At 37.8% G+C, this 16,716-nt stretch overlaps 1 protein-coding gene and 1 non-coding gene across 8 annotated transcripts in view; both read left to right on the plus strand.

The window, feature by feature from the left end:
• The window catches only part of L2HGDH (L-2-hydroxyglutarate dehydrogenase), a 53,149-nt gene extending 37,525 nt beyond the window's left edge, over positions 1-15,624 (plus strand). For 5 of the 7 annotated variants that reach the window (XR_015134782.1, XM_086321596.1, XM_086321599.1 and 2 more), the window contains 4 exons: positions 1,635-1,802; positions 3,050-3,207; positions 4,316-4,447; positions 13,613-15,624. Coding sequence is in view for 5 of the 7 variants with exons in the window: in XM_086321596.1 (XP_086177722.1) it covers positions 1,635-1,802; positions 3,050-3,207; positions 4,316-4,447; positions 13,613-13,808 (654 nt within the window). In the remaining 2 variants the exon portion in view is untranslated. The remainder of the gene's footprint in view (positions 1-1,634; positions 1,803-3,049; positions 3,208-4,315; positions 4,448-13,612) is intronic. The other 2 variants (XR_015134781.1, XM_086321598.1) reach the window with 2 other exon arrangements.
• Positions 15,625-15,668: 44 nt separating this feature from the next.
• Positions 15,669-15,829, plus strand: LOC147364636 (U1 spliceosomal RNA). Its single transcript, XR_015135605.1, has one exon. It is a non-coding gene; the product is annotated as a U1 spliceosomal RNA (small nuclear RNA).
• The last annotated feature ends 887 nt before the right edge of the window (positions 15,830-16,716 follow it).

Genomic DNA, 16,716 nt, shown 5'->3' on the forward strand with positions numbered 1-16,716 from the left:
TCTTTACTGTCTGAGCCACCAGGGAAGCTTATGAAATAGCAATAACGATGCATGGTTTATTTTTTAAAAGACTTTTATGGTTGAACTAATAATAATAAGTCAATGTAAATTAAAAATTTCCATTTTGGGTGTGAAACTAATGTTACTGAATTATTTAATAATTTTTTCCTTTGAAATCGTTCCTCAAGTTTTTAAAAGAACTTCTAAGTTATTGCATTCTGGTACCATTCTATGAATTCTTTTATCTTTACGTTTATCATAAGGCTTATCTTCATTTTATGTTCTAAGAACAAAACAATTGCTTGCTTTTCAAGTAGGTAACTAGTAGATTAATATCACGTAAAAAATTTTTTGTACTTCTGGTATATAGTTCTAGATGAACAGAAAAGATATTAACCTACTTACAAGAAGCATTTTTATTTTTGTTGACATAGTCCTTTGACTTCAAGGATCATGAGTTTTCATGAGTTTAGTCTAGCTAATTTGAATTCACTGCAAAGAAGTTTCATTTGATTTTTGTCCTAAGTGTGCTTGTATAACTGTTGAAAAGAGGCTTATCTTGGTAGCTGGGCAAAAATAGGATGAAGACAGAGATAGGATAAGGATAAATCAGTAAAGCCTAGAAAGAAAGAGAACACTGAGGCAGATGAGAACCTCAAGGCTTCAGAAACAGGTCCTCTCAGAAGGAAATCTAGCAATATGAGATTACCTGGAGCGAGAAGGTATTAGTTGTTTCCTCTGTAAGAAATAAAGCAATAGAAATGGAGTATGGTAGGGAATTAGGGTTAAATGAAATCATTTAGGAAATTGAGTCACAAATTGGCTAACCCTATCAGAGTAAAGCAAAAAATATGCAGATGATAATCACAAATAAAATTTATGAGAAAACATAGCCTAAGATTAGTAGTCTCCTAGTCATTAAAGCAAACCTTGACCATAGTGTGCATTCTCAGTAAATGTGGGTTGAATAACTGAGTTTTGAAAAGTAGCCTCACTTTGCAAAGTAGATACTGATCCGAAGGGAGACCTTGGTTGCTGGGTAGATTACAGGTGGAACTGAGCAAGGGTTGAGTGTGAAGCAACCTGAGAGTAACAGGATAATTACCCCTAGATAAGACAGGAGAAGCTATTTGAAATACAGAGGAGGCCAAATGGGTTGAGGCCAAATGAGCCACCTAAATGAAGGTGGCTTCTTCCTGCAATAAGTAGTGAAGAAGTTCCACGGTAGGTCTTTGTGAAAAAGAGCTGTCTGTATGTGGCTTGTTAGGTATCCTCGCTAGGTCAACCACTGTAACTCTAAAGTACAAAATTTAAGGTGATAGCCTCTTGTGTGCCATTGCTCTAAGTTTCTACCTTCCAACTAAATGCTGAAGAACTTCTTTTGCTGATACCTGTATTTAATCTCATCTTTTAAAAAGAATAAAAAGATGGGAATTCCCTGGCAGTCCAGTGGTTAGGACATTTTCACTGCAGGGGCCTGGGTTCAATACCTGGTGAGGGGACTAAGATCCTGCAAGCTGTGCGATGCAGCCATAAATGAATGAATGAAGGATCCATATCTGTGCCTTTATTGTCTTTGCTATCACCTATTCTTTCTGCTTCCCACAAGTCGCTGTTCTTTTCTCTTGCCCTAGGGAGAGGAGGTCCGATGTCAGTATGTTGTGACATGTGCGGGACTTTACTCAGACCGTATTTCCGAGTTGAGTGGCTGCAATCCCAATCCTCGAATTGTACCATTCCGGGGAGATTACCTAGTCTTGAAGCCAGAAAAGCGCTATCTTGTAAAAGGAAATATTTATCCGGTAAGTAATGATACATCTGGCTTCCCAGATGGCTCAGTGGTAGGGAATCCACCTGCCAACGCAGGAGACGCAGATTTGATCCCCGAGTCGGGATGATCCCCTGGAGGAGGAAATGGCAGCTTGCTCCAGTATTCTTGCTAGGAAAATCCCATGGGCAGAGGAGCCTGATGGGTAACAGTTCACAGAGTCGCAAAGAATCAGATACGGCTGAGCGACTGAGCACGCACACATACCATGATACCTCTGCTTTCTCAAGACGCTTGTGGCAAAAGGGAATGAAACAAAAACTTTTCCCAGAGTTAGACACAAGAGCTATTTTAAAGGGCTTTTTAGTTCAAGCATTCCACCTGTTTCTCTGGGTTAAATCCCTACATCTTTGTTTTGATATTGTGGCTACCCATACAGTCCATGGAATTTCTCCAGGCCAGAATACTGGAGTGGGTAGCCTTTCCCTTCTCCAGGTGATCTTTCCAACCTAGGGATCGAATCCAGGTCTCCTACATTGCAGGCAGATTCTTTACCAGCTGAGCCACAAGGGAAGCCCTAAATTGACAGTACTTGCTCACAAGTCCTGGAAAGCTTGAGTGTACCACAGGAAGAACAGTGAGGAAAGAACCTGATTCTCCCACCTCTGTCTGGAAAGAGTATTCCTAAGAGAACTTTTCCTTTTAACAAGCCCAGATGCCAACCTTCTTTCTTAGTTCACTTATCTATAAGTGCAAGAAAGGGGATGTGGCCACTCTGTAGTTTCATGGTGTAGAAGACATAGGCATTTAAATGAAAAGCTCATTCTTCTGTCTGGACCTACTGGGTTGAACTACGAGTATTCAGCTATTCAGTGTTTTTGACCTTGCCAAGACTTCCATCATCTTTTCCAACCTGTTACATTCCCACTTGACAAAAGCCTGTGTTATGAAGGTGGGTTTTTTCCTGGCAGCTCTGATTTTACTTGTCAGCTGTGTAGATTCCTAGTTGGGGACGGTAGGAGTGGGGAGTAACCTAAAGTAGGACAGTTTTTTTCTTTACCCAGAAAGAGGAATAGATGGGACAGTGTGCCTCATTGTCATGGCATCAGGTTTCCTTTGTGGCATTTCTAGGCAGAAGCATGTACGTAGAAAAGTATTATCTGAGCACAGATCACAAGTAAATGCGTGAGAAGAAGGTGTTTTCTATTACCAGTTCAATGTTTGTGTGTATAATAAAATGCAGTATGAAATGGGGCTCTGTTTGCTCTGTTAAATCTGTAGGTCCCCGATAGCCGATTTCCTTTCCTAGGAGTTCACTTCACACCAAGGATGGATGGCAGTATTTGGCTAGGGCCCAATGCAATTCTTGCCTTTAAACGAGAGGGCTACAGACCCTTTGACTTCAGTGCCAGAGATATTATGGATATAATCATCAAGAGGTAACTGCATTTCCTTAAAAAGTGATTTTACGTGCTTATACTTTTAATATGGGAAATTTTTTCTTTCTTGATATTAGGTTTATTTGGATAAATCTTCATATTTGTGATTGGTATATTGGTTTTTTAAAAAAAATTAATCTGAATTAAGAGGTTTGTGAAATAAGCATAACATTTTAACTACTTCAAGAAAACTCTGATGAGCCAGGGTGATGTCTTGGTGAAAAAAGAGCCAAGAGTGATCCCCCATCTGAGAATCCAAACCTTGTTTTGCTAACCTTTAGTTGAGTTTGAAAAAAAGAAAGTTTCTCTCAAAATCAGTAGATGGTTTACTTTGATAAGATCATTTCAGGCTAGTCACCATGATTTTGAAAACCTCTGGAGAAACTGCTGATAAGCAAGGTTGTTTCCTTTTCTGGAAAATTAGCAATACTGCTACATTGATATGAAGTGCAGATCATTTACTATGGTAAGAAATAACTCACTGAAGTATTTTATCCTTTTAGCGGTGCTGCTCTCTAGAGGGTTTCACATCATCAAAATCACTAGAAAGCTTTCAGAGCTCTACTTGCATTTCACCCTGCACAGATTCTGAAACCAGTTTAGGGTGGGGCTTCCCAGCTGTGTGCTTGTAAAAATACATATGAGCACAGGCTCCCCAGATTCTCACTTGAGAATCACTACTAGCGTATCTGACCTCTGGCTGACTCAATAGAAGTAGGGTAAATGTCCCACACTTTTAATACCCAAATTAAAAAATCTGTAAATGCCTTTTAGGTGTGTTTTAAGAGCAAGTAACATTGCATTAGAAAGCCCTGGTTTTGGCAGGCTTTATAGAACCCTAGTTTTGAAACCAGCACCCCCTGGGAATTTGAATTTGAAAGGTGTTTACTTCTGGAATTTGGAAGGTATTCCTTCGATGAAGTTTCCTTTTAACGTAGGCCAAAAGTTGATTTTCTTTTTAATATGTGGTGTTTTGGACTTCGCCTAGATTTCTGTGGTTCTACCCTCCTCCCCACCACTTCCCCCCACCTGAATCTAATAGTTGTAGAGATGTTTTACAGTAATAAGGAATTCTTTCTCATAAAGATTTTATTTTCTTTGCTTTCAGTGGCTTGATTAAACTGGTATTCCAGAATTTCTCCTATGGAGTTAATGAAATGTACAAAGCATGTTTTCTCAGTGCAACAGTGAAGCACCTTCAAAAGTTTATCCCTGAAATTACTATCAGTGATGTACTTAGGTAAGGAAAAGCTATAAGGATTGTAAATGCATTCATGACCTCTGTGAACTTGGGAGGTGGGTCTGACTTCGTGATTCTAAGCACCCATGCAGTTAGTGTGTGCCCTGAATTTTTGCGTGATCTCTCTTTCTTAACAAGTTGCTCATTCCCCTTGCAGTTTGGGTGTTGCCGCATCAGTCCCCTTAGTGCTAGAACTAGGTCCGTTTATGATTGTCTAGAGAGACCAGCACTAAGCTGAACTCTCCATTGCAGTTATATTACGATGCCATCTTCACCCTTGTGTCTAGCTATCACTCATAATATAACATCTCACCTGAAAGTTTTTTAATCTCCCTGGCCACTTGTGATTCCAAAGCCTTCTGACTTCAGTTCTGTGCAAGATCATTGATCAGCATGTTACCTAATTAGGTAATAAGCATATTAAAACATTACACTTTAATTGATTCTTAAAACCTTTTAGAAACATAACTCATACCTGCTGTCTTACCTTGCTTCCTATCTACTTATTTTGCTGTTTCTTGGGTCCTGTTGCACTCAAGGATTATTTGCAGAACAGGAGTGGGAAATAGTATGGTAGCAATCAGTTTAAGTCCTTGCTTCAGGGGTGTGGGGCAAAGGAAGGACTATTTAAAATTTTTTTATTCTCTTAAAGAGAAAAGGTTTTCTGGACTTAATCTATACTTTGTCCTAAATACCACATAAGCCTGTTTCCTTTGTGGTGGTATTTTTAGGGTGCTCACCTTTTTTCCTGAACTGGCCATTTGTTAGGCGTAATCAACCATGGTCTTTGAGGCTCCCTCTTCCCTGAACCGATCCCTCCATGAATCTCTAGAGCACCATGTCTGTCTCCTCAGTAACAGCTGTGGGACTCGCCTGGTGTAAAATGTCAGCAGCTCGGCTCTGTATCTAGGAGGAGAGCAATGATCACGTCAGCTGTCTCCCTCAGGGTAGCGTCCTGGTCTAAATCTGACTTATGTGTCATTCCTAGACCAGCCTCTTTGAATGCTTAGAACTATTAAACCAAGCTAATGTTTTTACTCTTATCTTTCTCACCCCTCCACTCACCTTCTGAAATGAAAGGGATAACAATATCTAGGCTTTATGTTGTTTCACTCACCTATAAATGAAGGCTTTTATGTTTTCAGTGGTCTTTTTTAGCAGTCTTGTTATGTTTTGTATCTGAAAATAGATGGGTCAAATCAAGTGTCTTTTACTCCTGTTAATATTCCTTGGAAAATACAACAGATGGGTGTCGTGAATTCTATACATAAATAGTTGGAATGAATTCACTACCTAGATTTGATTACCACACTTTTGTAGAAGTCTGAGGAAAACTCTTTAGACCAGTGGATTTCATATAGTAGAACTGAACTTGGAGCTTGTGAGTTTTGGTGAATACTCTTGTCTCTGGGAGGAAGGGTGTGGATTTCAGTTACAAGTCTCGTTAGCATGCAGTAGAAAGCACACAGCAGTGTAGGCTGGTGCATGTGGGGACGAGTTCAACTCAGTCCCATGAGAGTTTCTCTCTGGAGAAAGAGAGGCTGAACATAGTCAGCAATTCCATTTGATTCCTGTAGCTATGAAATGCAAGAAATTAGTGAAAAGAAAATCGTAGAAGATATGTTTGATCCCATTTATATGTTTATACCATATTGTATATGGATTTCACATGTAAAAATAAAAACAAACCTGGGAGTGATAAATACCTAATTGAAGAGAAAAGTTAACTCTAGGGAAACAAGAGAATGGGATCCAGAGAGTTTGACAGGGCGCTCCTATCATATCTATAATGCTTTATTTCTTAAGCTGTTTGATTAAAAAATTGGTGCTCATTACGTTATTCTCCACACCTGTTAACATGCTTAGAATCTTAAATAATAATCATCATCATAATAAATGATATAATTAGGCTTTCCCACGTTTTGAAGCCCAAGTCCTGCATGTCTTGAAACCCGTGTGACACCATAAATGTTCTATCATTAATATTGGAGTGGAAGCATATTAGGCAGTTCCGGATAGTAAAAAAGAACCAAAGCAGCACTTCTAGTGGGATTTTTAGCTCAAGATGGTGTCCTTTAGTTGCACTAGCCTCCAAAGGGGATACAGCTTGACCTCTCATTGCCTAGCCAGAGCATCATGGGCAGTAACTTGCTGGTGAACATTAGACTGGAATATAAAGTGATAGCCTGCCAAATATATGCATTAGGTATACAAACTTCTCATTATTAAATGGTGATCTCTAAGATTCCTAATTTAAGCTGTAAAGCCCTTTAATTTGTTCTGTGATTAATTTTGACATGGTAACCTAACTAGTTTGTATGTGTTAGCGTTGTAAGGTAGAAGGCAATGGCACCCCACTCCAGTACTCTTGCCTGGAAAATCCCATGGATGGAGGAGCCTGGTAGGCTGCAGTCCATGGGGTCTCGAAGAGTCAGACACAACTGAGCGACTTCACTTTCACTTTCATTTTCATGCATTGGAGAAGGAAATGGCGACCTACTCCAGTGTTCTTGCCTGGAGAATCCCAGGGGCGTGGGAGCCTGGTGGGCTGCCATCTGTGGGGTCACACAGAGTCTGACACGACTGAAGCGACTTAGCAGTAGCAGCAGCAGCGTTGTAAGGACATAGAACATGAAAACATATTTGCCAAGATCCCCTCTTTTTTCCATGCTTCATTTTGAAAATACCTTCTTGGTAGGTATTTTTCAGGCAAATAAATTTTCAGGCAAGATGTTTTCATCATAAGTGATAGCTAAAGATTATACAATATCATTGTGAAATGCAAGGGTAAAACCCAGAAATTCTGTAATAAAAGTGATCAGACTCTTTTGCAAAAAATGGTTTCTCATTCTTGGTACCATTGACTTTTGGGCCAAATAACTCTTTACTGTGGGGGGACTGTCCAATTCATTGTAGGATGTTTAGCAGCATCCCGGGCCTCTACCTACTAGATGCCAGCTGTACTTCCCTGGTATGACAACCGAAATGTCTCCAGACGTTGCCAGGTGTCCTCTAGGGGGCAAAATCTCCCGATTGAGCACTAGTCTAGAGAATGTGGTAGCCTTCACATTCAGTTCAGTTCAGTTCAGTCGCTCAGTGGTTTCCGACTCTTTGTGACCCCACGAATCGCAGCACGCCAGGCCTCCCTGTCCATCACCAACTCCCGGAGTTCACCCAGACCCATGTCCATCGAGTCAGTGATGCCATCCAGCCATATCATTACAAAATTCAAATTACAAAACACCTAAGAGAGTCTGGAGAAAATATAATAAAAAACCCTTTGAAATACTTATTGCTGAGAGTACAAGGAAATAAGGGCATCCCAGAGATGAAAACAAAGGAAATTGAAAACCTAAGAACTAAAAGGAATGCTGATGCTGACCTGGAAGGATAGGGAGCATTTTCTGATTTTGATGTCATATAACTTGAGTTTCATTTCTAATTGATATGTGATTTACTTACAATAAAATATGCAGATCTTAAGTGCTCAATGAACTTTGGAATTATATAAACTCGTATCCACCACCCAAATCAAGATACATTAGGGACTTGTATTTTAATTGCCTTTCAAGTGGTGTAAAGAAAGCCTTGGGTCCATAAAAGGTGAAAAGTTGGAACTGAGACCGCTTTGTAAAGCCAGGGACTCTGGAAGGGCTATACTCTCAGTGAGAAGGAAGTCTAGAAAAAAAATCTGTAAAAATCTAGAATCCTGGGCCTGCACTCACAAACACTTGGAGTTTCAATTTGTACCACCATTTTGATCTAGGAAATGTAAGCTAAGTGTAGATCCAGTCTAGTTTGTATCCTGCTTCAAATTAATACTTTTCCCTCTCACTCTCTCACTTTAAACAGACTAGAGTGAATGAAAATCAGGGTTATTTGACCACAAACTGAATATTGTTGATAGCAAGCAGTTAGTTCAGTTCAGTTCAGTCACTCAGACATGTCCGACTCTTTGTGACCCCATGGACTGCAGCATGCCATGCTTCCCTGTCCATTACCAACTGCCAGAGCTTTCTCAAACTCATGTCCATCTTGTCAGTGATGCCATCCATTCATCTCATCCTCTGTCATCCCCTTCTCCTCCCGCTTTCAATCTTTCCCAGCATCAGGGTCTTTTCAAATGAGTCAGTTCTTCCTATCAGGTGGCCGAAGTATTGGAGTTTCGGCTTCAGCATCAGTCCTTCCAATGAATATTCAGGACTGACTGGTTGGATCTCCTTGCAGTCCGTGGGACTCTCAAGAGTCTTCTCCAACACCACAGTTCAAAAGCATCAATTCTTTGGTGCTCAGCTGTCTTTATAGTCCAACTCTCACATCCATATATGTTCAGTTCAGTTCAGTTCAGTCGCTCCGTCGTGTCCTACTCTTTGCGACCCCATGGGCTACAGCACACCAGGCCTCCCTGTCTGTCACCAACTCCTGGAGCCTACTCAAACTCATGTCCATTGAGTCGGTGATGCCATCCAACCATCTCATCCTCTGTCGTCCCCTTCTCTTCCTGCCTTCAATCTTGCCCAGCATCAGGGTCTTTTCAAAGGAGTTGGTTCTTTGCATCAGGTGGCCAAAGTATTGGAGTTTCAGCTTCAGCATCAGTCCTTCCAATGAATACTCAGGACTGATCTCCTTTAGGATGGACTGGTTGGATCTCCTTGCTGTCCAAGGGACTCTCAAGAGTCTTATCCAACACCACAATTCAAAAGCATCAGTTCTTCGGTGCTCAGCTTTCTTCACAATCTAACTCTCACATCCATACATGACCACTGGAAAAACCATAGCTTTGACTAGACAGACCTTTGTTGGCAAAGTAATGTCTCTGCTTTTTAATATGCTATTTAGGTTGGTCATAGCTTTTCTTCCAAGGAGCAAGCATCTTTTAATTTCATGGCTATGGTCACCATCTGCAGTGATTTTGGAGCCCAAGAATATAAAGTCTGTCACTGTTTCCATTGTTTCCCCATCTATTTACCATGAAGTGATGGGACCAGATGCCATGATCTTAGTTTTCTGAATGTTGAGTTTTAAGCCAACTTTTCACTCTCCTCTTTTACTTTCATGAAGAAGCAATTAGTAGTTTTGTCTTACTATTAGGAATCCTTTTAAGAGAAATATACATTGAAGCAGGATGATATGCAATCTAGGGTTTGCTTTAAAATAATCCAGTGGAGAAGGGTAGACAAAGAGTGGGGTACAGATGAAACAAAATTGGCTGTGTGTTGGTTATCAAAACTGGGTAATACATACATGGGAGTTCATTATACTCTTCATTTTACTTTTGTACATGTTTAACATTTTCCATTAAAAAAAAAAGGGTGTTCCCAGAATGGTAATATGTGGAGCTTCTGATAAAATGGGAGTTCATTATGCTGTTCATTTTATTTATATTATATATATATCAGTATATTTATTTGTACTGATAAAAGCAAATAAAAGTATATTTATTTTTACCAATAAAAACAAATATAAAACCTTCTGTATAAGGACATAACTTCAACCCAACCCCCACACTATTCCTCCAGATAAAATCCTGCTGAATAGGAACTCACTAGCAAAAGTTACAAAGCACCGTAGTGAGAGTAAGCAGATAGAATAAATACTAGAATTAGACCCCTAACCCTTTAGGGTAATAGTAATATTAGAAACCATAAAGTAAGTATATGCCAGTGAATTTAAAAAGCAAATGAAGTAAACTAGAAAAAGAATAATAATATAAAAAATACCCTAGGCAAATTTAGAAACCACGTAATCAGAATTTCTAGGAATGAAAAATGTAGTTCTTAAATTTTAAAACTCAAATGATTAAGTTAGACAGCTGGTTAGACTGCCTGTAAGAGAAAATCAGTTAATTGGAAGGTAAATCTAAAAAATTGGGAGAACAGTGTTGCAAGCTAAAAATGCATCATGTGCAAATTAGAAAATGAACTTATGGTTGCTGGAGAGTGGGGGAGGGATGGTTAGGGAGTTTGGGAAGGTCATGTACACACTGCTGTATTCAAAATGGATAACCAACAACTAGAAACAAAAAAAACATGAAACACTTTATTTAATGGATTCATAGAACTCCTTCACTCTCGTTACAGAGTACTCATGTTATTCAAGTCCTCACAAAACATTTACATGTCCTTTTGTTGCAGTCCAGTTTGGTTGAATATTAATAATAAAAATAGCCTATACCCTTCCATCAAGTTTGGAAATTAAGATGGAATGGTTGACTTGCCCTGTATCACCACTCCCAATTTAAATATGCTCATGTGAACTTCTATTTTTAGGTTAACAGTAGATCCCATGGTAAGTTTTATAAAATACTAAACTGGCCAAAAATGTTAGTGGGCTTCCCTGGTGGCTCAGTGGTAGAGAATCAGCCTCTTAATGCAGGAGACATGGGTTCAATCCCTGGGTCAGGAAGATCTCCTGGAGAAGGAAATGGTCACCCACTCCAGAATTCTTGCCTGGGAGATCCCATGGACAGAAGAGCCTGGCGGGCTATCATCCATGGGGTTGCAAAACAGTCTGACACAACTTAGCAACTAAGCAACAAAGATGTCAGTGGTAGCCTGTCATAGCTGTTTTCTAGCCCACAGGATTATGCCTGACACAGAATAATAAAGCAATAAATACAACACTTCTCAGAAGAATGAATGCCATTAGTTACATATTCACCTGTTGTTTCTTCACATATTAAAGGGTCTAAGGCTTGCATTCCTATTAAATTTAGTTACAAATAGGGCAAAATATGTTGATAGAAATAACATTAAACAGTTAAATATGGCTAAATTTGCAAATATTTGCTGAATCATTTGTTCCTTTAGCTATTAAAATAGAATGAAAAATTAAACAATTAAAATTTTCTAGAGAGTAGTCGCATGTATGCTCAGTCATGTCCAACTCTTTGTGACCCCATGGACTATGGCCCACCAGGCTCCTCTGTTCATGGGATTTTCCAGGCAAGCATACTGGAGTGGATTGCCATTTCCTCCCCCAGGGTATCTTCCCAACCTGGGGATTGAACCTGTGTCTCCTGAATTGGCAGATAGAGTCTTTGCACCCCCTGGGAAGCCTCTGTTGAATACTCTTATGTACACAAATCTAGACACCAGGGCAGAAATAGGAGTGTGGTGCAAGATTCAGTTCTGGCCCTGAAGGTGTTTATGGTTTATTTTACCTAAAACTTCAAGTTATAGTGTTCACCTCAAGATAAGGGGGAATGCCTATATGGAATCATGCAAAGAAAAACCCTGGAGTTTCATTAAGTGCTAAATAGGAAACATGAACACATGAAGAATTTGATAATTTAAACATTTCATATGAAATAGCTACTTTAGTTCAACCTAAATTTAGTTCCTTAGAAAAACCTAATCTTGTATATTGTTTTTTACAGTTTGGATTATAGGTTTTGAATACTTGGGCAGGAATGTAGGGGATGTTGATAAAATAGTTGGTGTTTGTAAGAGGAATAAATAAGTATAGACACATTTTAACTAGTTAATTTGCATTAACTTCTCTTTGCTTAGAAGGAGTAAGGAGAATATACTAACTAAACTTTCTTGGAGAGGAAAGTTTTTTGAACACTCAACATCAGTAGCTGGTCATGCCACTGTGTGCCCCCTCATTTGGCCTTCTGTGAGATAAAAGGAGAGGGACAGGAAAACTCATAGAGATGCTCACAACAGCAACAGGAGTATTATCCAAGAAAAGCGAGAGGAGAGATGCTGTTTTGATGAGTTGAGAGAATTTATAAACACAGAATGTACCTTAAATGGACCATACCCTGGCCAATAATCCTTACCCTAAGAAAATTCAGCTTCCATCCCATTCTGTCTTTTTGGGTTATAGTGATGTATCTGATTCTTACCTGGAAATCTTTACAGCTCAGAAATCTCCTGTCCAGATTCCTTGAGGGCTTCAGTATTACAAATTACTTACTTTTATTATAGAATTTTTCACCTTCATTGTTGTAATTCTTACTTATCTCTTTACAAATGAACTTTTTAGCTGTGTAACTTCAGGCAAGTTACTTAATCTCTCTATTTTCTTTGCTGTTAAATATAAACTATATCAGCTTCTTAGAGCTGTGAGGATTAAATGAGAGAATTCCTAGCATGGATTAAACAAACACTTGGTAAAAAAAACAAAAAAAGCTATTATTATCATGATCTTTCCTTAGTTAGTCTGAGGTCTTAGAGGGTAGTACTCTCATATTGTTCTTTGTATCTTCCTCATGTGCTTATCTGCATTGGCCCAGCATCATTCAAAATTGTTTAATATTGTTGCCTGATTTCTTGAGTCTTGATGGTATATAAAAGGCACCTGTTTTCAACTGGGTTTTCTTACATGGTTTCAGTGGAGGTACTTTTGGACTCCAAAAATATTTTATTCAGGTTTTATCTGTAACTTTTTTTAAAACTAAAAAGAAAAAAAAATCTAATTTGTAAATGCAAGTGTTATAACGCAGAACTTTTAGTATTAAGGGATCTTACTGTACTAGGCAAGGTAAGGCAACGCAAGGTTTAATTGCCAAATCTTGTCCGACTCTTTCGACTCCATGGACTGTAGCCTGCTAGGCTCCTCTGTCTATGGGATTTTACAGGCAAGAATGCTGGAGTGGGTTGCCATTTCCTTCTCCAGGTCATTTCTCTTTGATTGAAGGTTATCCTGATATTAAAGGCTAAACTGTTAAAAATAAAAACAAACTACAAAACAAGAATTTGCTGCCATTTGCAAATATTTTTCTGCATAAATTTTAATAGTATTCAACCAAAACAAAATACAAAAATACATGGAAGTCTGTAGCAGCTGTAGGAATGTAGCTGACACATATAATTCTTGCTTTCTTTGCTTTGTATCAATCAGAAGAGCCTTATATTCTAATGACTGATTTTATAATAAATTCATTTTGTAAATTCAAATAAAAATACATCTACTCGAAGTATGGGTTTATCTGCTACTTTTGTAAAGAACCCATTTCTGTATTTTAGGCTAAGGATGAATGTTTGACAGGCTACAACTGACAGCCTTTGGCTAATTACAAACCAGTTTGGTTTTCACATAATTGTACACTTAAAAGAGGAAAGACTTTATTGCTTTAAGAATACTTTGAAACCACTGACACATATGTGAAGTGTCCTATCTCTCCTAGTCAGATGACTGCCACTCTTGCTTTTGCAGAGGCCCCGCTGGAGTAAGAGCCCAAGCCCTGGATAGGGATGGGAATCTCATAGAAGATTTTGTGTTTGATGGAGGCGTTGGGGATATTGGAAATCGCATTCTTCATGTGAGGAATGCACCTTCCCCTGCTGCCACTTCTTCCCTTGCGATTTCTGGAATGATTGCAGATGAAGTGCAACAAAGATTTAAATTGTAAATAATGAAAGGAACTAGGTATGCATTGTGATCTCCATGTTCAGCAACAAGAATTTACTAACCGCATTCTTTAAGAAAACTGGTTTAAAATGTCATTTTTAGGTATACCATTTAAATAACCACTGAATTTTTAAAATTAGGTAACATAGAAATAATATATTTTTAAAGTCTGTGCTCTTTAAAAAGGTACAGTTGTATCTTTCCTTCTGACTTTGCTAATGATCTGTCCTCATGAGATTTGGCTTTTTTGGAATTTCTGGGAACTGTAGCATGAAAAGTGATTATTCCCTTAACTTTTTAGTTTTATAATATCTAAGTTTCTTTTGTCTTGCCTTGACAAGAAAATATATTGTAGATTGAAAACTTCCTTTTAATTTCAAAGAGTCATAAAAAAAAAAAGCTCACATTATTTAGAGCTACAGTAATTGGGAATTTTAAATTATTGATTAAAAATACATGAAATTTCACATTTTGAAGTAATTTGAGTAAGATTCTATCTAATCTGTGTTTGTAAAAAATAACTTTGCAAAAGAAATTCAAAGTATTTATTCTTCTCAGTTTCTTACAATTGACCCAGTTAATCTTGGGTCATCCGTAAATCTTAACAACAGTCCTCTATGGGTGTTTTGTTTATTCTTCAGTCTTCTGTGGTCAAAAAAACAGAAGAACTTAGAATCTTGACACTGACATACAGAACTTTGTAATTTAAAATGGTATTTACCTCTTATATCTCTAGTCTTCAGTTACACCAAGGTTCTCAAATGTTGACCCAGATCACTAATGATTCATGCCTACTTGACTTTTCTGGAATCCTATAAACCTTTATGAGGATATTTCTTCATTTTGAGGAAATACCTAATTTTGAGGCATTCACTTTTGTAAACCGCAAAAGTGCCTTACAATCATGTGTATTTCAAGAGTATTTTAAATTGTTGCCCAGTGCCATATTGTCTACTGTGTACTATATATTATATGTGTGTGGTATCTATTGAAATGATTCTTATAGTTCAGAATGTTAGAAAACAGAAATATAAATGGAAATGTAGTAGAATATGAGGAATGTTTTATTACAGAACCACCAATTAGGTGAGACATTTTCATCCATTCCCTCACATATACTCTCTCCGGATTAATCTTCTAGTCTTAATTTTTTCTTTCCACTCATCTCTAAAACTGTGTGATGGATGAGTTAGAAAAATGAGCATTTTGGTAAATAGGAAAACTTATTTATTTTCTTCCTTTTCACTTCAAGCCAATGATTACATCGATTGAGCTACCTCATTAATTAATTTGAAAGGCTACACATCGTCAGCTCATGTTCCAGAATAGCACATCCAGGTAAATTGATTAGGTAGTTATTTGACACTTGGAATGAGCATACATACTGAAAGCAGTTGGAAAGTATTCACAGAGGAAACAAGCCCTAATGATTCTTTATAAAAACTGGTTCCTCCAAGAAATGTAACACACAGGGTATTTTCTGTTTCATTACAAGACTATTTGGAGATGGAAAATATTCAGTTCTCTATTTTATTGACAGTAAGATTGTATATACACTAAGCTGTGAAAGACTGAAATTATAAAAATAACTATCCTATTTAAAGCAATGCTCATTCCATTTGGATTTTTACTATGCCTCCAAAAAATTGTGAAAAAATTATTGAAAGTGTTTTGAATGTGTAGATTATTCTAGTTGTAAAACATTTTGTATTTGTCAATAGAGTCTTATTGTGGAATAATGCTATAATATTTAAGTTTTTTGTATTTCTAAGACAGAAGAAATGTATATTAATATTAAAAATATTTTATGAGCCTTGGTTTTGTGAACATAATTTTTAGTTTCATAAAAACTCTTGATTCAATATTTGCCTGGCAGGGGAGATACCTACACGAAGGTGGTTTTTCCAGTGTGCAGCTCATCTGTTTTACACTGGATATGCTGATCCTTGCAGTTTCCCCAAATGTGGGAAACTTGGCTGCATAATTTGTGGTAGTGGGGGACTGTGTTCACTTTTTCCCCTGTTTTTTTTTTTTTTTTCTGTTTTAATGATAGAGATCCCTCAATAACATTTTCTAGGGGTCCAGTGGTTTGTGTTTATCTAATACTGAAGATAACCTTTAGTGCATCATCCATTTAACATGGGTACTGAATGGTGGTGAATGTGATACAGGACATGGAGAAATAAAGATTTTTTTAAAAAAATTTCTGATTCATATAAACTTTATGTTTGAAACAGAACTATTGTAGGATTTAGATAGCAGTCAATTAAAAAAAAAGCTTGTACTTGTGTATAATATAAAAATGAGGTAGAGTAGTTTGTATTTTGGGTAAAAAGTGGAGCACTTTCCTACCATGCTGTGCTGTGCTAAGTTGCTTCAGTTGTGTACAAAAATGGCTTTCCATTTGGTAGTGGTGGCAATATCTAGCTGACACCAGTATCATCTTCATACACAGAGTCCCAGGGAACATTATAGTGCTTTCTCCATGGGGAGGGGGGCAATAAATAAATCATCTTGGAATTTTATACAAAATTATCATTCCTCTTGGGAAGACATTTTTGGTATGCTGTCTCTTACAGGGGATTGAGGTTCTGGTCATGAGACTGTCATAATGGTTATAGGGCAAATGATCTGTCTTGAGTGCCTGCTCCAACTTCTTTCCAGCAGGTGGACTGTAAGAAGACCAGAGTTAGCTACAGCAATGGACCATGAAAGTGAGTGACAACTACATTTATTATTTCTTGTGGCATAGTTTTGGTTTGCTACTGACTGGCAGCTCTTGTAGCTTTAAATAAATTGAAGAAGTAGAAGAGAGTAAATGGGAGAAATGTTGAGTAAGCCCTTCTTGAAAATGTTTTTCAGTGAGAGAATATTAGTGGTAAAATTTTTACTGCCTTTTAAAATTTAAG

Source organism: Bos grunniens, chromosome 10, assembly GCF_055505025.1.
Source record: "Bos grunniens cultivar Pamir isolate PY7600 chromosome 10, Bosgru_T2T1.0, whole genome shotgun sequence".
In the NCBI taxonomy this organism is placed as follows: Eukaryota; Metazoa; Chordata; class Mammalia; order Artiodactyla; family Bovidae; genus Bos; species Bos grunniens.